Here is a 27,306-nt window from a genome sequence, read left to right as displayed (position 1 = left end):
ATTGATTATGCCATTTTAGTATCAGAGCTGTATTCTTTTAAGTCCTTTGGTCTGAAAGTGTTATCCAAAATTGAAATATACCATTGATAATTTAAAGTTATAATGAGAAGTTCAGCAGTAGTTTTTTTTCCTCTGTGAAATAATAAAATTCTAATCCTTGCTCTTAACCCTTCAAGTCTACTAGATTCTGTCATGTTGTTATCCATAGTGGCTGTATAAACTTAAATTCTCTCAGTAAATTTTTATAATTTTTATTTATGTAAATTATTTCTGTAAAGTTTTTGTCTTTTGTCATGGGATTGTGTTTCCCGCCACTAACAGTCCAATGTAGTTTTCTGTTCTTGGTTTAAAGGAGTAGCTGTTAAGGGTCCACATGTTTTGATGTGATTATATGGCCAAAAGACTGAGTATAGTAGCCACACAGAAATTCGTTTTATTATTTTTTAGTTTATTTTCTGAGTATTAGTGAGAAGTATACATTTTGCAAAACTCACATATTTATCATTTTAAATTACTACATTCCCATGTTGTCATAGTGTTTTAATATTTTCAAGTACCGTTATTGGCATTATCCTGCAGGTTTCATGATAGTAAAGTGAGGTAATTGCAAACTATGGTAACCCATTCAATTATTTAATTATTTTCTAGTGTTTTTTTTTTTTTTTTAAATCCGCAAAATGCTCAATCAAAATTCATTATTTAAAGCTTAAAAATGTGCCATTACTCCAAATAGGAGAACAAGATTGTTTTCACTTTTTTCTAAGATCAACCTTCGTTGTCCAAAATATAGTAATACCAACCTGCAGCCTTTGTGAAGATTTTGAAACACACTTTATCTCCTTTTTGTGGGGTCGCTTTAAATAGAAGTTTAGTTCTGATTGTAAGTGATAAAATTTCGTCTTTTCATAGGCTATGAAGAGATTACATTTTATGAATATTTAAAAACTCAAAAATTAACCCCCAACCTTCAATATATTGTCCTGCATTCAATTGCAATGACATCACAGACAGCCAGCAGTACCATAGATGGTCTCAAAGCTACCAAAAACTTTCTTCACTGTCTTGGGCGGTATGGCAACACTCCATTTTTGTTTCCTTTATATGGACAAGGAGAACTCCCCCAGTGTTTCTGCAGGTAAGTTTGCCATTGGTTTTCTTGTCCCTTCTAAAGGTGATACTTGAATAACAGATGAAAATTAGGAAGGCAAAAAAGACATTTGTTCAAGATGTAGTGTATGCAAACACATACTTTGTTCTATTTTTTTAAATAATCTATTTCCTGCCTGTCTACACAACTAAGTGATATATTCAATGTGGCCTAGTTTTGAGCTTTATAAAAATGCTATAAATTCCTTTTTCCACTCAATAGCATGATGGAAAGTATTGTCATTGAGTCATTTTAGTTAATTTTTATTGCTATATATAGTATTTTATTGTGACTACACCACAATCTGTTTTTTCATTTTTCTGTTGATGAACACAGGATGTTTCCAGTTTTTTGCAATTAACACCCTTGTGTATGTTTCAAGTTATATATGTTCAAGAATTTCTCTCGGAAAGATATCTAGCAGTGGAATTCCCGAGTCATGAGATACATGAATGTTAACACTTTACAACATAGCGTCCAGTTATTTCTCTAGAAGGCTGTACCAATTATAACCTTTTAGCAGTACATAAGAATACCCAAAGGCCGGGCGCGGTGGCTCAAGCCTGTAATCCCAGCACTTTGGGAGGTCGAGGCGGGTGGATCACGAGGTCAAGAGATCGAGACCATCCTGGTCAACATGGTGAAACCCCGTCTCTACTAAAAATACAAAACATTAGCTGGGCATGGTGGCGCGTGCCTGTAGTCCCAGCTGCTTGGGAGGCTGAGGCAGGAGAATTGCCTGAACCCAGGAGGCGGAGGTTGCGGTGAGCCGAGATCACGCCATTGCACTCCAGCCTGGGTAACAAGAGTGAAACTCCGTCTCAAAAAAAAAAAAAAAAAAAAGGAGTACCCAAAACTTTACATGTTTGCCAAGATTTAAAAATTTTTTGTCAGTCTAACTCACGTAAATTATCATTGCATTGGATTTTGATTTTTCATTTCCCTAATTACCTATGAAGTTGAACCTCTTCTCATTTGTTTACTGGCCATTCATGTTTTATCTTCAGGGAATACTTGTTTGTGTCTTTTTCTTGTTTGTTTTACACATTAAAAAATCCTTTGTGTGTGCATGGGTACATAGTAGGCATATATATTTTTGGGGTACATGGCATACTTTAATACAGGTATGCCAAGTGCAATCCGTCATGGTAAATGCGGTATCCATCCCCTCAAGCATTTATCCTTTGTGTTGAAAAAATCCAATTATACTCTTTATTTTAACATGTAGAATTAAATCATTATTGACTGTAGTCACCCTGTTGTGATATCAAATACTAGATTCTGTTCATTCTTTCTAACTACGTTTTGTACCTATTAATTATTCCCACTGACCCGATACCCCCTCAAAACCCTCCCCGGGCTCTGATAACCATGCTTCTACTTTCTGTCTCCATATGTTTAATTGTTTTAATTTTTATCTCCCACAAATAAGTGAGGATATGCATTGTTTATCTTTCTGTGCCTGGCTTATTTCACTTTGGCCTCCACTTTCATCCATGTTGATGCAGATATCAGGATCTCATTCTTTTTATGGCCGAATAGTATTCCATGGTGTAACTGTACTACATTTTCTTTACCCATTTATCCATTGCTGGACACTTAGGTTGCTTCCAAATCTTGGCTATTGTGAACAGTGCTGCAACATGTGGTATGCAGATATCCTTTTGCTACACTGATTTCCTTTCTTTAGGGTATATACCTGGCAGTGGGATTGCTGGATCATATGATAGTTTTATTTTTAGTTTTCTGAGGAACTTCTGAACTGTTCTCCATAGTGTTTGTACAAATTTACACTCCCACCCACAGTGTTTGAGGGTTCCCTTTTCTCCATATCCTTGCCAGCATTTGCTAGTGCCTTTCTTTTGAATAAAAGTTACTTTAACTGGGGCAATACGATATCTCATTGTAGTTTTGATGTGCATTTATCTGATGATCAGTGATGTTGAGCACCTTTTTATATGTCTCTTTGCCATTTGTTTGTTTCCTTTTGAGAAATGTCCGTTCAGCTATTTTCCCCATTATTTAATCACATCATTAGATTTTTTCCTTGTAGAGTTGTTTGAGCTACTTAAATATTCTGGTCATTAATTCCTTGTCAGATGGATAGTTTGCAAATATTTTCTTTCATTCTGTGGTTTGTCTTTTCACTTTATGGTTTCTTTTGCTGTGCAGAAGCTTTTTAACTTCATGTGATCCCATTTGTCCATTTTTCCTTTAGTTGCCGGTACTTATGGGTCATTGTTCAAGAAATCTTTGCCCAGACCAGTATCCTAGAGGTTTTCTCCGATGTTTTCTTGTAGTAGATTCATAGTTTGAGGCGTTAGGTATAACTCTTTAATCCATTTGGATTTGCTTTTTATATACAGTGAAAGATGGGATCTAGTTTCATTTTTCTGCATGTGGATATCCAGTTATCCCAACACCCTTTATTGAAAAGACTGCCTTTTACCCAGTGTATATTCTTGGCACCTTTGTCAAAAATGAGTTCATTGTGGGTGTGTGGATTTGTTTCTGGGTTCTCTGTTCTGTTCCTTTGGTTTATGTGTCTGTTTCTATTACAGTACCATGCTGTTTCGGTGACTATTTTGAAGTAAGGTAATGTGATTCCTCCAGTGTTGTTCTTTTAGCTCAGGATAGCTTTGGCAATTCTGGGTCTTTTGTGGTTCCATATACATTTAGGATTTTTTTATTTCTCTGAAGAATGCCATTGATATTTTGATATAGATCACATTAAATCTGTAGATTGCTTTGTGTAGTATGGACATCTTAACAGTATTGATTCTTCCAGTCCATGAACATGGAATGGTTTTCCATTTCTTTGTGTCCTCTTCAATGTCTTCATCAGTGTTTTATAGATTTCATTGTAGGAATCTTTCACTTCCTTGATTAATTCCGTGGTATTTAATTGCATTTGTGGGTATTCTAATTGAGATTACTTTTTAAAATTTCTTTTTCAGATTTTTCAGTGTTGACATATGGAAATGCTACTGATTTTTTGTATTGATTTTATATCCTGCAACTTTAGTGAATTTGTCAGTCTAATAGTTTCTTGATGGAGACTTTAGGCTTCTCCAACTATAAAATTATATCATCTGCAAGCAAGGATAATTTTACTTCTCTCAGCCTTTCCCAGTAGCCACCACAGCCACTGGCCCACTGGGAGTTCTGCCAGGCCACCCCTGATGTTCACTTCAATCCCAAGTGCTCTTCAGTAAGCTTGTGTAGAATGCTTCCAGGCCTGGGCCTTACCCTTCGTGGCAGCGTGATCCCCTCTGACCAAGGGTAGGTCTAGAAAGGCTGTCTAAGAGCCTAGGCCTTGACTTGGGGTCCCCAAGAGCCTGTTTGGTACTCTGCACCCCTATGGCCGAGTTGGCGCTTAGCACACAACAAAGGGCCCCTTTTCTTTTTTCTCTGTTTTTCTCAAGCAGAAGTCTTTCTCCATAGACACCACAGCTGCGAAGGTACTGGGTTTCACCTGAAGCCAACATGTCTCAGAATCTCACCCCAGGCTCACGGTATACTACCTGGATATTACTGTTGATTATTCTGTACCCAAGGGCTTTTTAACCAGCAGGTTATGAACCCTGCCAGGATTGGGTCGTTTCTTTCCAGGCAGTGGGTTCCCTTATGGTCCATGGTATGTCTAGAAATGTTTTCTGGGAGTTAGGATCTAGAATGGCGGTCTTATGACTCTGCCTGATATCTTTTTGTGGCTGAACTGCGATCCAAGATGCAAGACAAAGTCCTCTTACTCTTTGCTCTCCTCTTCTCAAGCAGAAGGAATTATTTACCTTCATTGTTGTGAGCCGAATAGCCTAGGGTTTGGGGAGGGGTGGCACAAGCACTCCCTTAGCTACCCAGGCTGATTTCTCCGTAGGTCATGTGCTGCCCTAGTCCACGGGCTCTAAGCCCAGCCCAACATTAGCACTTACCTAGGATTTACAGTCTTTGTGTCCTAGACTGCCTTTCAAGTTTGCCTAGAACTCCAGAGCACTTTAGCCCATTGTGGCAAGGCTTGCTGAGAAGCTCGAGTTCCATCTGCTGGGATGGGCCATTCCTCTCTTGCTAGGGCTGGTCCAAATGCTCTTTCAATGCTAGCTGAGCCCAGCATAGCTTTGTTCTCCACTGGCAGGGCAGCACCAAGTTCAATGCTACATCCTTCAGTGGCTATGCTCTCGCTTCCTCAAATGCATAGATTTCTCTCTCCACACCATGTGGCCACTGCCATGGAATTGGGGAGGGGTGGCGTCAGCAATTCAAGACTTGTCTTCAGTGCCTCCTTCCGTGATAGGAAGTTGCAGCCTGGCACTGTGATTGCTTACCTGAATTTTGCTTCTTATGATGGTGCTTTTTTTGTGTGTAGTTAGTTGTTAAAATTTGGTGTTCCTGTGGGAGGGATGATCACTAGAGGCTTTTATTTGACCATCTTCCTCCACCCTCTGGTTGTTGACTTTTGCCTATTTGTCTCTTGGGTTGTTGTCTTTTTCTTACTGATTTGTAGGAGTTTTTTTTTTTTTTTTTTTTTTTTTTTTTTTTTTGAGACGGAGTTTCGCTCTCGTTATCCAGGCTGGAGTGCAATGGCGCGATCTCGGCTCACCGCAACCTCCGCCTCCTGGGTTCAGGCAATTCTCCTGCCTCAGCCTCCTGAGTAGCTGGGATTACAGGCACGTGCCACCATGCCCGGCTGATTTTTTGTATTTTTAGTAGAGACGGGGTTTCATCATGTTGACCAGATGGTCTCGATCTCTTGACCTCGTGATCCACCTGCCTCGGCCTCCCAAAGTGCTGGGATTACAGGCGTGAGCCACCGCGCCCGGCGATTTGTAGGAGTTTTAAAATGTATTCTCATTATTGATTTTCTTTCAGTTATATGTGTTGGATACATTTTGTCTTATGGTTTTTATGATACATAAAAGTCATGAAGATTAATGTAGTCAAATTAGAACAATCTTTTTTGTTATACTTAGCTTTTTTTGGGAGGTCATGTAGTATACCTGAAGTATGGAAAAAAGATCTTAAGTCCAGGATTTTCTGTTTGTTAGCCATGTAACTTTGGGCAAGTTTTACAACCTCTCTCTGTTTTTCAGAAATCAAATTTGGGATTTTTTTATTCAGTTGTAGCTTTGTGTCCTAATTCATTATTTTCTGCTCTTTATTATCGCCTTTATTTTGCCTTCTTTGGATTTTATTTAGATCATCTCTCCCCTCCCATGCCCTTGCAATTATTAGGCTGAAACTTCATGAATTAAGTATGCATCTTTAAAAAATTTTCTAATATAAGCATTTAAGAATAGTTCTTCTAGTTTACAACTATTGGTGGCAAATGCTTCCTAATTGCATGTATCTAATAATAACTTTTTCTTCTTTTTTGTCTTGAGTGGAAGTTTACTGAGTAAACAATGCTAGGCTGTCAATTTTTTTCTTTTCATTACTTTAAAATTTTATTCCATTGTCATTTGTGTTCCATTTTTGCTGCTGAAAAGTTCAATGTCAGCCTACTTTGCCATTTCTTTATTATGAAAAGTTACAAAGTTACCTTTTTTCTCTCACATTTTTAATATAGTTTGTCTTTTGTGTTCCATATTTTTCCTACAGTAAATCTTAGGTGTTGATTTCTTTAGATTTATCTTGCTTAGTATAGGTCAAACCATATAAAATTAGCATTATTCAGCCATTTTAGTTCTACATTGTCCTGTGGCTCAACCAAATATATTGTGCTTCCTCTGTCTGTAAATTTATGTTGTTTATTGTTTTGGAAATTTATCAGCCAATATCTTTATAAGTGTTGTTTTTCTTCCTTTTTTCTTCTCACCTTTTTGGAGCCCTAAATAGGTATGTTTTAGAACTTAGAATTCTCTCTTCTATATCTTTGAATCTCTTTTTTATATTTGCTATCTTCCTGTCTTTCTGGCTGCATTCTGGATACATAATTAAGATCTGTATTCCAGTATATTAATTCTCTTCACCTGTAACCCATTCATTTTTTTCAATATTATCTTTCATTTTTAGAACTTCTCCCCGTCTTCCTTGTCATTCTTGATATATTATTTTACTTGTCCATTTTTTGAAATTACTTATTCTATTTTTTTAATCATTTCATGTATAGATATTTTACATTCTCTTTCTGATAACTCTAATATTTAAACTTCATAACGGTCTAATATTACCATGTATTGCTTCTATTGATTCATCTCAATGGTTTATTTTTTGTGTGTGTGCAGTGCTTTTCCTTGGCTGAGAGTTTATATTTGATTGATTTTAAACTGGAGACCTAAATTAGAAGTGCCTTTCTTCAGGGATTATTTGTGTTTGCTTTATCATCAAGGCAGTACAGACTTGAGACCATTTTAGTTCCCTTTGGGCGTTCTCACTTAATAGTGCAATACAACCTCCACATAGTGATACTGTCACAAGACTTTTTTTGTTTTTTTTTAATTTCAGTGTTTCTTGCTCAAAGCTTTTAGGTTAGGGTTTGTATTGTATGTACATGGAGATCAGTGTTTCCCGTGGACATTTCTCTTCCTCCTTCAGTGTCATGGGTTCAATAACAGTTATTTCATACATGACCTAGTTTTGGTATTAACAGGAAGTCTCTTCATAGTATCTAGTTCAGTTTACCACCAGAAGTAGGTCTTCTTAAATTTACATTTCCCAAATATATGATTTTATGACTTTAGGTGAGAACATTATAAATTTGGAAGTAACTTGTTTCCGAATATGATAGATCTGTGTATTTCTAGACAAGCCCTTCCTCTTCTGATTACTTGTCAAAGTAGGAATAAATGGGGAGTGCCATGTCCTCCAGGAGCCAGAGGTCCTTCTATCAACTGAATCTAAGAGCGGGGAGTCCTGTGGTTTTCTTACTTACTCTTTTTCACTTCCTGTGTCATTGCCTGATTCAGAGGAGACACACCACGTTTTCTCTCATGTTGCCACTTGCTACTCAGTCCTATGGAGCTTAGAGTAAGGAACAGAGACAGAATGAACAGATCACTGGGAAGTTATCTAAAGCTCACTGGCTTCCTTAGTGGTGTTTTACAAAAATGGAATATTTAGCTCTATTTCTCTTTTTTCCACTAAATCCCTCTATTTCTATTTCATACATTTAAAAAATATTCATTTGGTTTTTGTTTATTTCTTTTGATGGGAAGAGACATTTGCAAGTTTTGTTTGTCTTGTACGGATATAAAATTCCGGAATGTGACCTTATGTATTGAATCTTAGATAAAGAAAACATTTTTCTTCAAAGATGGTTGTAACCTTAAGGCTGAAATTTGTTAGCCTTACATATATTTTTATTCTCTGCAGAGCCTACACGAGGCTTAGATTGAGTGTTTTTTATAAAAATTATACATCATCCTTCTGGGCAAGGTGGCTCACGCCTGTAATCTCAGCACTTTGGGAGGCCGAGGTGGGTGGATCACAAGGTCAAGACATCGAGGCCACCCTGGCCAATATGGTGAAACTCACCTGTACTAAAAATATAAAAATTAGCTGGGCGAGGTGGCATGCGCCTGTAGTCCCAGCTACTCGAGAGGCTGAGGCAGGAGAATTTGCTTGAACCCAGGAGGCAGAGGTTACAGTGAGCCAAGATCGTGCCACTGCACTCCAACTTGACAACAGATGGAGACTCCGTCTTCAAGAAAAAAAAAAATTATACCTCATCCTTTTCAATTTGAAGTTTACTTTCAAGGAATTATGTAATTAAATGTATATATAAAGCAACAACAACAAAAAAACCCTTTTTGTTGTGTTTAAAGTAATATATATTAAACTTTTGGGTAATTCTTTGATAATTAAGGTAACTCTTGAGGTCTTATATTTTATATACATGAATCTCTCTGTGAATTATAATAAACGTGCATTTCCTTGACCTACGAATATTAACTTTTAATTTTATATTAGATTCTCTCTGTACTGCTTTATAATTCCATATAAATATTGTTTTATTTTTATCGTAAAGTAGTAACACTATCACCATCTATACATCATAGCCTGTACTTTTTATTACCAGGTTATCAGAATAAGGTGTCACCTGTTCTATGATTTCTAACCACCATTCTATATTCTGTTTTAATATAAGCCTCTTATGCATTTCTCACAGCCAGTTACAGCATGTTCTCATCAAGGCTACTATTATAAATGGTATGCATGCATATTTATATGAAGGATTCAAAGACATTTGGAAGTCATATCCTTGCATTCTAAATGATTTCTGCATGTGACATTTTAACTACTAGATATAACTTTCATGAATAAATGTTCTTTGAGGCTTTTATCAATTTAAATAGGTAGTTTTTTTTTTTTTTTGGTAAAGAAAATGAAACATATTTATGTTGCTACCTAGTATCCATTAGTATGTCAGGATATAATAATTGGAACATATTGGAAGAAAAGTCATCAAAACCTGTATATTTTTCTAGTCTAGCAAGCTTTACAATTTTCCTTAATATAAATGAGTTGGTTAATAAATTTTCTGGCACATTGCACAGAATATATATGCATTTTATAGACTTTAAAACTCTCACAGTGTAGCTTCCAAACAGAAGTCCTTTTTAAGCCCTGACTGACCTATTTGTTTATCTGTGTGGTTGGTAACATAGTACATTCTGGTTCGGAATAAGTTTTTTATACTAAGTCGTGTATTTATAACTTGTTAATTGGAGCAGTATCAGTGGCAACAAACATCACTTTTTTTTCATATGTAGATGTAGACTGCCCAGAGATTGTTACTTACTTTTGCTAAAAGAGGGCATTTAACTGTCAACTTTCTAGATAATTCAGTCTCATTTTTCTGTGGCCTAGATTTGATCTCTTTTTTTTTTTTCTTTAATATGGTAGAATTGTTAAAAGTTGAAGGATAAGTATGTTTCACTTTTAGCATGTGATGTAAATCTATATATATATAAATAAATAACATAAATTAACACCACCGAACACTTTTGTACCAATTGTTCAACCACAGGTGAAATTTTTCTGAGTATTGTATGTGGAAAATTGAAGATATGAGGTTTATAGGAAATTGTGTAACACAAGCTGATCTCTAACTTATAGCTTTTATTTATTTATGTTTTTAACTTTTATTTTACTTTCAGGGGTACATGTGCAGATTTGCTGTGTAGATAAATTACATGTCGCTGTGTGTCATAGGCCATTCTTGCATTGTTATGAAGAAATACCTGAGACTGGGTAATTTATAAAGAAAAGAGGTGTAATTGGCTCATGGTTCTGCAACTTTATAGGAAGCATGATGCTGGGATCTGCTCAACTTCTGGGAAGGCCTCTGGAAGCTTATAATCATGGTGGAAGGCAAAAAGGCAGCAGACATGTCACATGACCAAAGCAGGCACAAGACAGAGGGAGGTGCTATACACTTTTAAATAGCCAGAACTCATGAAAACTCACTCATTATCATGAAGGCAGCACCCAAGAGGATGGTGCTAAACCATTCATGAGAAATTCACCCCCGTGATACCATCACCTCTAAACAGGCTTCACACCTCCAATATTGAAAATTAGAATTCAGTATGATCTTTGGGCAGGCACAAACATACAAACTTATCATTCTTTCCCTGGCCCTTCCCAAATCTCATTTCCTTGTGACATTTCAAAATACAAGCATCCCTTTTCAATAATCCCCACCAAAATCTTAATTCATTCCAGCATTAACTCAAAATTCCCAAGTACCAAATTGAAACTCTTTTCTGGAAATGAGTTCTTTCCACCTCTGGGCCTATAAAATCAAAACAAATTATTTACTTCTAAGACAAAATGGAGGTTTAACTGTTGGGTAAAAATTTTCATTCCAAAAGGGAGAAATTGTCCAAAAAAAGGGGGGGGGGCTACAGACCCCATGTAAGTCCTGTAAGGAGTGGGCTCCCAAGACCTTGGGCAGCTGTGGCCCTGTGACTTTGTAGAGTTCAGCCGCCATGGCTGCTCTCACAGGTTGTTGAGTGCCTGTGGTTTTTCCAGGTGCAGGGTTCAAGCTGCCTGTGGCTCTACCATTCTGGGGCCTGGAGGATTGTGGCTCCCTTCCCACAGCTCCACTATGCAGTGCCTCAGTGGGGACTCTGCCTGGGGCCTCTGACCCCACATTTTCCCTCTCTACTGACCGAATAACGGCTCTCTGTGGGAATTCTGTCTGTACAGTAGGTTTCTGTCTGGACAACCAAGCTTTCCCATACATCCTCTGAAATCCACGTGGAGGCTGCCAAGCCCCCACCACTCTTGCACTCTGTGTGCCTGGAGGCTTAACATAGTCTGGAAGCCACCAAGGCTTATGGCTTGCACCCTCTGAAGTAACAACCAGAGCCGAACCTGAAGTCCTCTGAGCTGAAGCTGGAGCTGGAGTGGTCTGGATATGGAGAGCATGTTGTGCAGGGAAGCAGGACCCTAGGCCTGGCTCCTGAAACCATTTCTTTCTAGCCCACTGGATAGGAGGGGTGGCCTCGAAGTTCTCTGAGATGCCTTCAAAACCTTTTCTCCATTGTCTTGGCCGTTAGTACTTGCCTCCTTTTTAGTTATGAACATTTCTCTAGCAAGAGGTTGCTCTGCAGCCCACTTTGATTCTTCTAAAAATGGGCTTTTTTTTCTACCACATGGTCAGGATACAAATTTTTTAAACTTTTATACTGTGCTTTCCCATTAAATATAAGTTCCAACTTAAGTCATTTGTTTGCTCCCTCATTGAGTGTAGGCTATTAGAAGCAGCCAGGTCGTATCTGGAATACTTCGTATCTGGAATACTTTGCTGCTTAGAAACTTCTTTAACCAGATACCTTAAATCATCACTCTCAAGTTCAAGCTTCCACAGATCCCCAGGACATTAACAGAATGCAGCCAAGGTCTTTGCTTAGGCGTATCATGGGTTGCCTTTGCCCCAGTTCCTAATAAGCTCCTCCTTTCTATCTGAGTCCTCCTCAACCTGGACTTCATTGTCCATATCACTGTCAGTATTTTGATCAGAGCCATTTATCCAATCTCTGAGAAATTTTAAACTTTCCCTCATCTTTCTATCTTCTTCTGGGCTATTAAAGTTCTTCCAACCTTTGCTCATTGTGCAGTTCCAAAGCTGCTTCCACATTTTCAGCTATCTTTATAGCAATGCCCCATTTCTATCTACTAGTTTTCTTTTTAATCAATTCTTGTACTCTTATAAAGAAATACCTGAGACTACGTTATTTATAAAAATAAAAGGTTGAATTGGCTCAAAGTTCTGCAGACTTTAGGAAGGATGCAGCACCATGGAAAGCATGGTGCCGGCATCTGCTTGGGTTTGGGAAGGCCTCAGGAAGCTGAAAATTATGGCAGAAGCTGAAGTTGGAGCAGGCACATCACATGGCAAGAGCAGGAATAAGAAAGAGAGAGGGAGGTGCTACGCATTTTTATACAACCAGATCTCGTGAGAACTCACTGTAGTGAGGACAGCACCAAGAGGATGATGCTAAACCATTCATGACAAATCCACACTCATGATTCAGTCACCTCCCACCAGGCCCCACCACTGATACTGGGGATTACAATTCAACATGAGATTTTGGCAGGGACAAATATACAAATTACATCCAGGGGCTTTGGTATACATATTATTTTGTTAGGTAATAAACATTGTACCTGATGGGTGGTTTTTCTAGTTTTTCAATCCTCACCCTTCTTCCATCCTGTACCCTCAAGTAAGCCCCCCCATGTATTATTTTCCCTCCATGTGTCCATGTGTTCCCATCATTTAGCTCCCACTTATAAGTGAGAACATGTGGCGTTTGGTTTTCTCTTCCTGTGTTAGTTTGCTAATGATAATGTTCTCCAACTCCATCCATGTTCCTGCAAAGGACATGACCTCATTCCTTTTTATGGGTGTGTAGTATTCCATGGTGAAGATGTACCACATTTTCCTTATCAAGTCTTCCATTGATGAGCATTTGGGTTGATTCCATGTCTTTGCTATTATAAATAGTCCTGCAGTGAACGTACGGGTACATGTGTCTTTATCGTAGAATGATTTATGTATGTAACCAATAATGAGATTGTTAGATCAAATGGCAGCTCTGTTTTAAGTTCTTTGAGAAATCAACAAACTGCTTTCCTTAGTCACTGAGCTAATTTATATTCCCACCAGTGGTGGATAAGCTTCACTTTTCTCTGCAGCCTCACCAGCAGCTGTCTAACTTACAGCTTTTAAAAAGAGAATTTGAGAAAACCAAAAGTTACAAATATATAAATGGATATATGCATATTTAAGCAGCTTGCTCAAAAGTATAGGAACAGTATGGAGGGAATAGAAAAGGAATCTCCCATTTGATGAACTTACTCAGTGATGTCAGAAAGAACTATGCCAAAATGGGACACATACATGGTACTGTGATTTCATAATCGTGGAATTTGTGCATTTATACAGACTGTAAGGTATTTTATATTGTTTTGTCTTTTCCCCTGCTTTTAAAAATCTCCTTCTTCAGTCCAAAGTCAGTACAATTTACTGAATGTTTTTTAGTTCTCTTTGGATAAATCATAAGATAAAGCATCTTTCAGACCAAAGAAACCACCTTATTTTATTTTATAATAACCAGTGTGTTTTTCTTTAGAGAGTTTTCAGAAATCTAAGAAACATTTCTTATCCTGGATTAACCTATTAGAAAACCAAGAGAATTCTTAAAATTGGCCAAGGAGTATACTGTTGGAAAATTTAAAGAGTTTATATATTCAACTGCATGTAAATTCAGAGCAACATTGAGATGAGGTTTTAGTGTCTGCCTCCAATGTTCTTGCTCCTCCAACTTAACAAGTAGAGTTAGGTTATAGATGTGGATTCTTCTACAGTACATTATTTTCTTTTCTTCAATAGTATTCTCCTTAATCTCTTTGCTTGTAAAAAATCTTCCTACTGTTCTGGTAGTAGTACCAAAAAATTAAAGTTAATAGAACTCTTTTATATTATTTTGACTGGTTGTCTAATGTTTACAAATGAGCAAAGTTAAGACAAAAAGAAGTTGAGGCTAGAAACCAGATTTCCTAATATGCATTTTTCTTCAGTCACCTATTATATAATTTTTAAACACCTTTTTTTGAAAAAAATTAAGGCATAATTTGCAAAAATATTGTATTATTTTCTGGATCTTGTTATATTTGTGCTATTTCTTAACTTTTAACAACTTGTAATTTGCTATGACTTATTTATTTTCTCATTGTCAATGCATATTCAGTTTCCAGAAAAAATTGGAGGGAGTAGGCATCATTCTTACAGTGTTCTAGAAACATGTTCCAATTCTGTGCCCAATACAAAATACCAGTTTAGAGAAATACTTTAACTTTCCATATTTTAATTAATTGATAAAGGTAAAAGGAAAAACAAGCCATAAGCAGATTATCTCTTCCCTTCCCCTGTAACTTGAATTTGTGCATTTGATAAGCACTAATGTTGAGGAGCCCACTAGCAGTTAGAATAGTTAGCTGATCTGTTTCATGTCCCCAACTCTATTAGCTTCCTCCCACAGTGTCATAGAATCACAGGATATAGCAAATATAGGTACAGAAACTGATCCTATGTCAAATTGGTAGATTTGACTAGTCCAAATGTGTGTGTGTAAAGCTTGGTTATTGAATCACAACACACTGTTCTTTTGCAACACTGCAGCTGAGGAGAGCTGCATTGAGATATACGAAAGGTTCTTAATCTAGGGTCCATAAGACCTTGGAATTTATATACAAAATATTTCATTTCTTTATAAAAGGAGTCTATAGTTTCATCAGATTTCACAGGCATCCGTGACTTAAAAACAAGGATTGAGAACCATTGTTAGGAATTATTATTATTACTTTTTTAAACTCAGATAAACATTCCTTAAGAGCTTATAAAAAGAAGAGGTTTTAAAGAGTGAATACAAGAGTACTTCTGGGATGTAAACACTTGGGATTGGGGGTTGAGGGAAGGGGAAAAATTGGAAAATGTTGCTGTTAGATCTACAATATATAGGCACCTCTTCAGATAACATGCATGCAAATAGTATGTATGCCTTAGTCATTTGGGGCAGAAACATTATAATAAATGTAGGATAGTGTAGACAGTGTATTTTAGAGCCAGACCAATGGAGTCATCTCCTGATTGTGCTATTTATTAACTGTGTATCCTTGGGCAAGTTATTTAACTTTTCTGTGATCCTCATTTTTGGATGGATAATAGTACGTACCTCATAGGCTGTGAGGACTAAAATGAGCTAATATGTAGAAAGTGCTTTTAATATTGCTTGCCCGAGTACTACCTAAGTGTTAACTGTTATTACTATTACTGTTGTTACTGGGATTGTTTTAATAATTGCTGCTGTTGCTGTTATAGAATGCCACCAGGGCAAATATGAGGCAGTTAGAGACTTAGCCAGATTTAGTAATCTATGTTAGGAATCAGCGATTTTTTTTTCATAAAGAGTTAAGTATTATAGTACATAGTTTAGGTATTGTAGGTCATATAGTCTCTATTGAAGCCTTTTGTAGCCATAGACAATATGTTCAAAAATGGATATGGCTGTATTCTAAAAACTTTATTTCTAAAAATAGGTGGTAGGCTTTTCCTACCTCAGTTGAAAAGTCTTTTTTTTTCTAAAAAATATCGTAATTTTTTAGAAAAAAAAAAGCCAGTATTAAGAAATTATACAGGAACGTCTGAATGCAATGCCTAATATATATTAGTCACTCACAAAGTATTTTTTGGATTAATGAATGAATAGCAGATGATGTATAACTGAGGACATTGTGTGTTAAGGAAATAATAGAGCAGTGTTTTTCAAGCTTTCAGGTGTGTCAGAAATTAAGATTATTGGGCTCCATTTCCAGAATTTCTTACTTGTAGATCTGGGTAGAGCATGAAAATGTGAATTTTTAACAAGTTCCCAGGTATTGCTCATGTTGCTGGTCTAAAGAACACTGCTGTAGAAGAAGCAATCACAAGAATTGGTCTCTGGGCCTAATTGTAATGAACAAGGAAAATGACCAAAATCTTTTGAAGAAGCATCTAGGTCTTAGTTGTAAATGTAATTTTTGTCATTTCCATTTAATTCAACAACAACTTTTTAAAGCATCTATTCCCTGCATAATACTCTTCTAAGTATAGTGGATGTACAGTATATGCAAAAGAATATGACATAAACCTTGATGTCACTGTCAAGAAGCATCTAGTTAAAGACAGATGGTATGCACTCATGGACCAATTAGAGAATTAGCAAATATGTATTTTACTGGGTTCCAAAATTTTCAATAGCGGTGTGAATGCTATCAGTACTCAGAAATGATTAGAAGGGGCCTAAGAAGTTATGACATGAAACTATTCAACGTAGGCTGAATACTTTGCTGGAGTTATAGGAATCTCAGACTACTGTTAACCCATCCATTCTCAGAAAAGAGAAACAAGATTGGGCTCCACTCTGAGCCAGTAACCATCAGTGGTCCGATCATACCTATCTTTGACATGGTGCGTATTAAGTTTGAGATACATAATTGTTCCAGAGACTCGTGGTTTAGACCAGAGTTTCTCAATCTCAGCACTATTTTCATTTTTTTTGCCAGGACAGTTTTCTCTGTGTTGGGGGAAGGGCTGTCTTTTGCATTGTAAACTATTGGCAGCATGACTGGCTTCTACCCACTAGATGCCACTACCTTCCCCCAATCCACTTGTGACAGACAAAAATGTCTCTAAATATTGCCAAATGCCCTATAGAGGCAAAAACCATACCCATTTCAAAAATACTGGTTTGCTCCAACTTGGTATATATTGAATTGTTATAGTCTATACAATAATATGATAAATGTGTGATTTTTTTTTTTTTTTCTCTATAACAAGTGCCCTCAAACTAGTTCAGTGTTGAACGGCAGTGGTGTGGTTTGGCTCTGTGTCCCCACTAAAATCTCATGTCAAATAGTAATTCCCAGTGTTGGAGGAGGGACCTGGTAGGAGGTGATTGGATGATGGGGCCGGCTTTCCCCCTTGTTGTTCTTGTGATAGTGAGTGAGTTTGCAAGAGATCTGGTGTTTAAAAGTATTAGCAATCCCCCCTTTGCTCTCCCTCTCTCCTGCTTTCTCATGGTAAGACGTGCTTGTTTCCCTTCCCGTTCTCCTATGATTGTTAAGTTTCCTGAGTCCTCCCAGCCACGCTTCCTCTACAGCCTGCAGCTATGAGACAGGCAGGGAGAATAAAATTTTCTTGCTGCCCTTTCTTTGAATCTTATTACGCATTTTTTGGTCTTGTAATCTGGAACAAAGTAAAATTTATTTAAGGAACAGGACAGTTTTAGATGTGTTGGCATTTGAACCAGTGGATTAATTTTTGAAGGTACTTAGCAAAGTGCCACAGCATATAGGAGATACTAAGTAGCCGTTGACAAGCAAATTCTTGTATACAATATCTTAGTAGTTAGAAAAAGAGTAAGAATATGGGGGGAGGGAAATGTGCACATACGCATATCCTCTTCAATTTTATAAAGAAATAGAAGCACCATTCCCCACCTTCAAATTCCACCCTTAATCATTGTTAAGTTGGTTGCATGTCTTCCTAGCTTTTGCATCCTTATACAGGTAACTGTTTATACATGCACACGTATGTGCATACTTTAAAGAAATGTAGATGGCTGTATCGTCTGATATGAGGATGTACATGCCATAATTTATTTAACCATTTTCCTTGTTGGTGTCAGCATTTTAAAATTAAAACGATGTCTTCGATACGCAAGAAATATATCATATCCAGAAATTTTAGAAAATAACATAAATATCATTTATATTATTATAAAACTTAACCGAAGTCCCATCATCTGTTAACAGTAACATGCTGAACATTTTGGTATATTTTCTTCTACTTTTTTTAGTCCAGACATTAAAAAAAAAGTATATAGCTTCATGCGTCACTTAATGATAGGGATACATTCTGAGAAATGCATCATTAGGTGATTCCATAGTTGAGCAAACGTCATAAAGTGTACTTACACAAACCTAGATGTTACAGCCTGCCACACACCTAGGCTGTATGATATAGCCTATTGCTCCCAGGCTACAGACGTGTACAGCATGTGACTGCACTGAATACTGTAGGCAATTGTGTAACATAATGATAAGTATTTGTGTATCTAAACATACCTAAACATAGGAAAGGTACAGTAAAAACACAGTATTAGAATCTTATGGAACTGTCCTCGTATACGTGGTCCATTGTTGACTGAAATATTGTTATGAGGCGCATGGTTATAATCTTCTCAATATTTTTTGTATTTGGGTGTCTTCAACTATAGAATAAGCAAACTTACAACCATCATTTAAAAAGCACGTATATCAGCTTAAAATAACAATGGAAGCCTGGGTAGATTAAGAAGAGCTCTTTAAATTCAAGAGGTCTTAACCTGATATTCAATGTCTGTAATCGGTTACTTGGGTTTCAGGAATTTAGGGAATAAATACCCCGAAATTGTGTGATAGATATTGTGTGTATAATGTGCATAGCTACATTTTTCTAGGAAGGAAGTCCATAGTATCTCAGAGGAGTCTCAGTGTCTCAGAGGAGTCAATGACTGCCTCCTGCAACCTCCTCACCAAAATAAATAAATAAATAAATAAATAAATATATATATATATATATATGTATATATTAGGAACAACTGAGATATACTATCTCAATTGAGAACTGTCATTACTATACTAAATTAGAAGGGCAGCATGGAGTAGATCGACAAAAAGCTTCTATCCAAAAAGTTTGAGGGTTGGTATTTGAATAGAATTCTTTTAGACTATCGAATTTTGGAGGATAAAATAAGCCCAGCAACATACTTTATTTTCAGAATAATCTGTATATGATTTTAAAGTCAATTTTCTCTCATTGATAGTTTATATTAGCATGGAGATGATACATGCTTATGTTTGTGTGATCATTTGTTTGTTTTTCCCTTGAGGACAGAGTGTTTCTTGGGATAAACAGAAGGGGGTGTTGAGATAATCCATCATTTTGAAACCTGTTCTCTGGTGATGGATGGATATATTGGTAAAGTAACTCAATAATCTTCAGTTTTTTCCAGGTTATTCACAGATCAGTGAACATTGTCGTTAATACAGCAATGGAATGCTTTAGTGTCCTTGCCTGCATTATTCCTAACATTTTGACAGAAAGATATTTCCCATTTGGGCATAATCTCTTTTAAAACTTACATTTAAGTATATATTGTGGAGGAATTATTGTGACTCTCATGAGTATATTGGAATTACATTGGCTATATAGATTATAGAGTTTAATTTTCTTCTTTTTTAAACCTTTCCTATGGTGCAGATACAGTTTGATTCCCCCCGTCCCCCCCCCTTTTTTTTTTTTCAGACAGCCTTGCTCTGTTTCCCAGGAAGGAGTGCTGTGGCAGGATCTCAGCTCACTACAGCCTCTGCCTCAGGGGTTCAAGTGATTCTCCTGCCTTGGCCTCCCTAGTAGCTAGGATTACAGGCATGCACCACCACGCCCTGCTAATTTTTGTATTTTTCTTAGAGACAGGGTTTCACCATGTTGGCCATGCTGGTCTCAAACTCCTGACCTCAAGTCATCCACCCACCGCAGCCTCACAAAGTGCTGGGATTACAGGCTTGAGACATGAGCCACCGTGCACAGCCTGATTTTCCATTTTAATAATAGCCCCCTTCAGTGCTAAATAACTTAGACACTAGATTACCCTCATAGGTGGATACAAAACTCACCCAGTCCAATTTTCTCCATATGTTGTATATATATACTACAGCTCTTAAAATAATTTTAATAGTTTGTATTAGAATAAAAGGTGGTTGGCTTGTAATAAGGCCAGGCTGATATTTGAATTAAGGCAAGCGTTTGGAGCTGAAATCTTAGTTTGATTAAACTGAAACATAATATTATTGCACAGACTAACTTTTTAAAGATTGTTCAAAACAATTCTTGACCCATCTCTTTGGAACCAATATACTGTTACACAGGTGTGATAGAAATAATATGTGAAATGTGTTTATTTGCTAGCTTAATTGGAGATTGCCATTCAATGAAAAGTAACACACAAAACAAAACCAAACAAAACAAAGGCAGCGATATCTAAGGCATAACTTGCTGGGTTTCTGTGTGTTCCCTAGTATTCCCCAATTTAAATTTGTTTTTGTTCCAGATTAAAATAATCCAATTAATGTGATTGTATAAATTGTAGCAAAGCTACTTATTTCTGATTCTTCAACAGTTTACCTTCTACTTTGGAACGGAATGCTCAAAAACTGAGTCTTTCTATAAAGTCTTTGTTACATCTTATGAACTTTGTAAGGTTTTCCATGTGCTACAAAAGTATCAATCTAGCTTTGTCATGTTGCTATTTAGGTGGACTTGAACATGTCATTTAACTTAGCAAAGCCTCAAGTGTCTTATGGAAAAGGCAATAATCTAATATTACCTCTTGCTTTTGGCTACTTTGAGACTTGTATGTGATGATGTAAAGAAAAGTATGTTGAATATTATCCCACACTAATGCAGAGTATTATTATATAAAAGTTGCATGACTTTGCAGTCTTGGTGTTTAATAATGTTTTGTTGATTACTGAAAAATCAATTTATATATTATAGACGATTCATTCAGTTTATGCAGACTAGATTTGGTATTAACATTTAATTGTGTAATTAAATTAGCTAATAATTTATGTCTGTTGACATAAATTGCTTTATAAAAGTCATCTCCATCTCTCCCATAGTTCTGAGCATATTGTCTTCTATAAAATGGGTACTCCATAATTTTTTCTTATCAAATTATGTGTTTTACTCATACAGTTAATTGCCTAGAAATTTGGTAGGCACATAGTAGGTGCTTAGTAAATTGACTTTTTAAAATTTAATGAGCAATTACCATAAAAAGAAATTAAAGATTACAGGCTTGAGATGTGAGCCACCGTGCCCAGCCTGATTTTCCATTTTAATAATAGCCCCCTTCAGTGCTAACTAATTTAGATACTAGATTACCCTCATAGGTAGACACAATACTCACATAGTTCAATTTTCTCCCTATGTTATATATGTATACTACTCCAACTCTTGAAGTAATTTTAATAGTTTATATTAGAATAAAAAGTGGTCAGCTCATAATAGGGCAAGGCTGATACTTGAATTAAGACAAGTGTTTGGAGCTGAAATCTTAGTTTAATTAAACTGAAAGATATTATTACCGCAGAGACTTAACTTTTTAAAGATTGTTCCAAGATAATCTGTAATAATTTGTAAAAAGAACTCTGTTAGCACTTAAATAATTAATGTAGCTTTTACTCTTCCTCCTTTTTATTTCTCAAACTCCATGCTCCATCCTCGGCCCTCCCTGCAAATTAGGCAGTAAGTTCACACTTGCTTAATATAGTGAAATAGAATAAAAGTTTTGACAAATACTTTTACAGTCGTGGGCTGCATAATGACATTTCAGTCAATAACAGACCACATATATGCTGGTGTTCCTATAAAATTCTATTACTGTATTTTTACTGTACCTTTTCTATGTTTAGATATGTTGAGATACACAAATACTTACCATTGTGTTACAGTTGTCTCTGGTATTCAATATAGTCATATATTGTACAGATTTGTAGCCTAGGAACAATAGGCTGTATAGCATATAGCCTAGGCATGTTGTAGGTTATATCATCTAGGTTTGTGTAAGTATACCCTATGATGGTCACAGAACAATGAAATTGCCTAATGGTATGTTTCTCAGACCTGTTGTTAAGCGATGGATGGCTGTTGACCTGATTTAGATATTTATTCCTTCCAAATCTCATGTTGAAATTTGACCTCCCAGTGTTGGAGTTGGGACCTAGTGGGAAGTGTTTGGGTCATGGGGGGGATTCCTTATGAATGGCTTGGTGCCATCCTTGAGGTAATAAGTGAGTTCTTACTCTGTTATTTCACATGAAAAGTGTTAAAGAACCTGGCCTCCTCTCTGCTCTCTCTTGCCTCCTCCACTTTCACCATGTGACACATCTACTCCTTTTTTGCCTTCCACCATTATTGGAAGCATCCTGAAGCCCTCACCAGAAGCAGATACTGGCATCATGTTTCTTGAACAGCCTGTGGAACTGCGAGCTGAATAAACTGCTTTATAAAAGTTACTCAGCCTGAGGTATTCCTTTATGTTAGTGTAAACAGACTAAGACACTTGTATTTGGTAAAACCTCTCTGAGTTTAATCTCACCAAATTGGAATTCGTGACATAACAAAACATTCACAACAGTTTTAATGTTTTTACCTCCTACACTGTATGTAAACAGTTTGCTAAACAAATGAATAGCATGAACAGGAAGGTATATTACCTTCTTATTGTACCTACTCAAGAAACCAAGCTAGCTTCAACCATTTTGTAAATGACTACTGCAAACTTGAATTCATGTACTGAGTGGCAACACTTGAATGTCATAAACCTTTATTTTATAGTATGCATCCTTCAGTTATTTCACACAAATTAAATTTTTCTATACAGATACACACATATTTGTAAACAACCATATCTCTTAAATGTTTTGCTTTCCCATCTGGAGTTTTTAAAAGAAAAACATGATTCTTTGTGGCTATTTTTCTTAAATAAATCTCTTTTGATGTTATTAGAATGTGAAAATATTCCTTCTTGATTCCCACAGTCTTTAATTGTGGTCTTATCTGCATAGATGCTTATTCTTCAGGTGTATTTAAAGCAGAAATTAACTCTAAAATAACCTTTTTAAATAGCACACATTTATTGAACAAATAATTAACTTTGATCCTAACTTTCTGTTTTAACTTCTTGTATTATGAAAGTCGGCAAAGTGTATATAGCATAGTGTGGTGGTCAAGAGCACAGACTCTGGAGCCAGACTGTCTAAATTAGAGTGCTACTGTTTAATCTCTTTGTTTTACAATTTCTTCCTTTATAAAAAGGGAATAATAGTACGTATATCATGAGGTTATTATGAGGATTAAGGAAATTGATGTTTGCAAAGCTCTTAGAATAATACCTGGCACACGATTAGCGCTGCATGAGCCATTACTAGTTACAGTAATTTCCAAACTGTTAAGTTGTGAATATATCAATTCAAATTTATTTATTTATTTATTTTATTTATTATTTTTTTTTCTGAAACAGAGTCTTACTAAATCCTGTGCTGTAGTATTCAGTGGTTTGATCATGGCGCACTGCAGCCCCAAGTTCCTGAGCTCAAGGGATCCTCCTGTCTTAGCCTCCCAAGTAACTGGGACTACAAGCACAACACTGTACCTAACATTGAGTTCACGTTCTTAGGTAACTCTCACTGGAGTGTTTCTACCTTCCGTGATGTTTTCTTAACACTTAACTGTCAGGCTGTAGTGATCCTGTGACGCGTGAATATACCAAGATCAGAGCGGCTACCATCACACACTTAGTGTAGCACCTACTTGTCTCTCACTGAGTTAACTCTCTTGCTTGTCTTTTTTTAGTGAGATTACGCCTCACTTTTTTCCATGCACTGTGGTGGGGTGGTAGTGTTTGCTATGATGTAGTTCTTTCCTAAGAAGATGTATTAGTTTTCTTTGTGCTTCAAAAAGAGAAATAAAAAGCACTGTTTAATGTCTGAGTAGGACATGAAAGTTTTAATGCTTGAAATTGGCTCTTTAAGATCAGCAAACTAAGGCAATCACTGTATCGTACAGATAAATCAAGTGTAACTCCTCAAAAGTATTTATTCATGTTTTCATATGTTAACGTAGTATTCTAGCCGTAATGAGACTGCTCTACTCATGTCCAGTGCAGTTTCTGTTTTATAATAGAGATGTAATAATATCACAACTTATATGAGAAAAGAAATATTGCTTTACTTCTGAATAGTTACTGGGGTAGAAAATATATTTCTTTGGACATGTAAACTTTGGAAGTGGTATTTTAATGCCCTAATAAACACATTGATGCTTGTTGATATTTACAGCCAAGTGAACAAACCAAATATTTCTCCTGTTCAATTTAGCCATTCTTTAGAGAGATTGTCTTAATCCTAGAAATGAAGTAATAAAATTGACCTATTGCATTCAGAAAGGTTTTGCGAGTACCCTTATATAGTGAGGTTAAGAAATACAAATATGGGCTGGGCTTGGTGGCTCACACCTATAATCCCAACACTTTGGGAGGCCGAGGCGGGTGGATCACGAAATCAAGAGTTCGAGACCATCCTGGTCAACATGGTGAAACCCTGTCTCTACTAAAAATACAAAAATTAGCTGGGCATGGTGGCGCGTGCCTGTAGTCCCAGCTACTTGGGAAGCTGAGGCAGGAGAATTGCTTGAACCCAGGAGGCGGAGGTTGCGGGGAACTGAGATCGCGCTATTGCACTCCAGCCTGGATAACAAGAGCGAAACTCTGTCTCAAAAACAAAAACAACAAAAAAAAGAAATACAAATATGTCAACCTTACAGATTAAATTAGAGCTTCTATGCAGTTTGCTCCTCCTGGAAGATATCAAAGGAACTATGGGTAACATATCTCCGTAAGTAGGGATATTTTCTGTAGTGATACAAAGCTAAGTTTGCCAAATTAACTTCAGTTTAATTCCTTAATGTCAGTTTGGAGCATATTGTATGTTGACATGACATGAGGAAAAGATACTGTCTGTCAGAAATCAAGCTAGTAAAAATGAGGACACTGAAAGCAGCAGAGCACAAAAGCATAGTGCAAGGTACTTTGAGGTCCTCTGTGGAAGGATGCCCTCTTGTCCTGCTAAGAATTGAATACTTAAATAATCAGTAGTTCTTTAAACCCATTTATATGTCAACATGCATGGTGGATATGCTTTCATGTGTGACTCATTCCCAGGAATATACCTAGAGTTTTTACAGGCTTTGCCATAGATAAGAGGTTATAGCCTCTGCATGGGTCCCACTGTGATACCATTTTTTTCTCCTATGGGATTGGGGTGCAACACTGTCTCTCAAACCATCAAGGTTAAGACCACTATGTTATAAAACTAAGCATGAAATTCGTAGTAGATCTATAAGTCATCTAGGAGTGATAGCTTTTATTGATCTTGTTAGATGGAAGTTGACTTATTAATAACTGATATGTATGTTTTCTTACATTTTAAGGAAAAAGGAAAAACAATTTTAGATTTCTTGTTAAGATGAAAAAATAGTATCTAAGGTATGTGAACTATATCTCTGTGTGGGTCTGGATTTTTACATATTTTTAGTTCTATAAAGCATATCGAACTGGTCTATTTTTAGCAGTGTATATATTAGCTAACGATAGCATTCTGTTTATTTTTTTGCTATTTTCTTTCCTAACTTGCTGCTGTTCTGTTTCTGGTTGTGCCTCATAGCAAGTTGACCTTTTTTTCCCCCGAAATAAAGTATTTTTTTCTTATGAAAATAATGCATGCCTATGATTAGGAATTTGGATAGGAAAGAAGGTATGAAGGACACAAAAGTTAAATTAATAATTATTTTTATTAGAATTACCTTGATTCATTTTGGTTTTGTTTTAAAAATGGCTTATGTAGGCTTATCTTTACTTTGACCATCCTGTTACTTAGTATCCCAGCATTAATTTACATATAGTGTCAATACTACTCTAATAGTTGAAAACTTTTAAAAGTACTCTTTCATATTGCTCAATATGGTATCATTTTGTAAACAAGTTTGTTGTTGAAGTTTGAAAATTCTCAGGCTTTCTTCACTCTTCTGTAGCTTCCAATGTTGCAAATATGTTTTGCCTTTTAAATATTTACATGATTTATTGACAAAGGAAGAAACTCTGATTCTCCTACAAATAACCTGATAAAAACTTGAATTTCCCATGAGGGGAAGAATTAAAAGTGGTAATAAACTTGAGTCCATGAGTTGGAGAAATGAAGTTATGGGAAAGGGTCTCTCTGTCTCTCTGTGTGTTTTTTAAAAATAGTATTATCACAAAGTTTCTGTGAGGACTGGGATCAAGAGGGTGGATTTCAGAGGTCAATCCAACAAAGGTGAGGCATTTTTCCTTAGAATGTAGGAATAGAAAAGAGTATATATTTTCATATGCTACTTTTTGCAAGACTAAAGCATGCCAGTTATTATGACTGTTAAATTAGAAACTGGACATTTCAATAAAATCAGTCTTTTCTACATTACAGGTTTTTAAAAAACCTGTGAAAGAAATTTAAATAGGAACTTCGACCTTGGGGACTTCAACTAGTTTTGATCTTATTTTCTTCTACCCATTTACTGTGTCTTCTTCTAAAATAAATCACTTCCCTGGCCAGAGATTGAGGCCCTAAACCTGTCTTGCAAATATGTACACTTGGTCACAAGAGGACCCTTGTAAGAGTAGGAACGGTTCATGTGTCTGTTACTACCAGTACATTAGAGAGTTTCTAAAATTCTTTGATAGCCATATGAATTTGTCTTTGTGTGTACACACAAACACACTTTAAGGCATGCTAGGTATGGGTTAATGGTTTTGGAATTTTTTTTTTTTCTTTCTTTTTTTTTTTTTTTTTTTTTTTTTTGAGATACAGTCTCTTTCTGTTGCCCAGGCTGGAGTACAATGGTGCACTGTCTGTCGGCTCACTGCACCCTCTGCCTCCTGGGTTCAAGCGATTCTCATGCCGCAGCCTCTCGAGGAGCTGGGACTACAGGTGCACACAACCACACCTGGCTAATTTTGGTATTATCAGTAGAGACAGGGTTTCACCATGTTGGCCAGGCTGCTCTCGATCTCCTGACCTCAAGTTATCTGCCTGCCTTGGCCTTCCAAAGTGCTGGGATTACAGGCATGAGCCACCATGCCCAGCCTGGTTATGGAATTTCTTACCAAAGACCTAAAAAGTTAAGGGAGGATTTGACTGTAAGTTCAGGCTGTTTTATCATATGCATATTTAGAATAAAAATAGTATTCATTTAGTAAGTATATACTGAATGTATTTATCCCAGCTGTTTTGTAGATGTTTGGAATACACTGCTGGAAACAGAAAGTCTCTGGTTGTGGAACATGTTGAAGGCTCTTCACAGAGAGACAGTAGACAAATATAATTTGAGAGAGTGAATGTGCTGTGAAGAAAAGAAAAAAAAATGTTGTGATACATAGGCCAGGGAGTGACTGTTGGCAGGAGCAGGGAGGGATTCCTCTTCAGAGGGCATAATGGCGAACTAAGGCCACTCAGGGGGTGGCATTTGAGTGTGT

The 27,306-nt window shown here is 36.5% G+C and overlaps 1 protein-coding gene across 6 annotated transcripts in view; it reads left to right on the top strand.

Annotated features, from left to right (window-relative positions):
• The window catches only part of CHM (CHM Rab escort protein), a 182,384-nt gene that overhangs the window by 89,864 nt on the left and 65,214 nt on the right, over positions 1–27,306 (top strand). For all 6 annotated transcript variants that reach the window (XM_032258708.1, XM_032258704.1, XM_032258705.1 and 3 more), the window contains one exon: positions 910–1,135. In XM_032258708.1, the coding sequence (XP_032114599.1) occupies positions 910–1,135 (226 nt within the window). The remainder of the gene's footprint in view (positions 1–909; positions 1,136–27,306) is intronic.

Source organism: Sapajus apella, unplaced genomic scaffold, assembly GCF_009761245.1.
Source record: "Sapajus apella isolate SASKATOON/1434 unplaced genomic scaffold, GSC_monkey_1.0 scaffold104, whole genome shotgun sequence".
NCBI classification, from domain to species: domain Eukaryota; kingdom Metazoa; phylum Chordata; class Mammalia; order Primates; family Cebidae; genus Sapajus; species Sapajus apella.
Note: the sequence above shows the minus strand (reverse complement) of the source record. Positions and strands in the feature narration are given on the sequence as shown.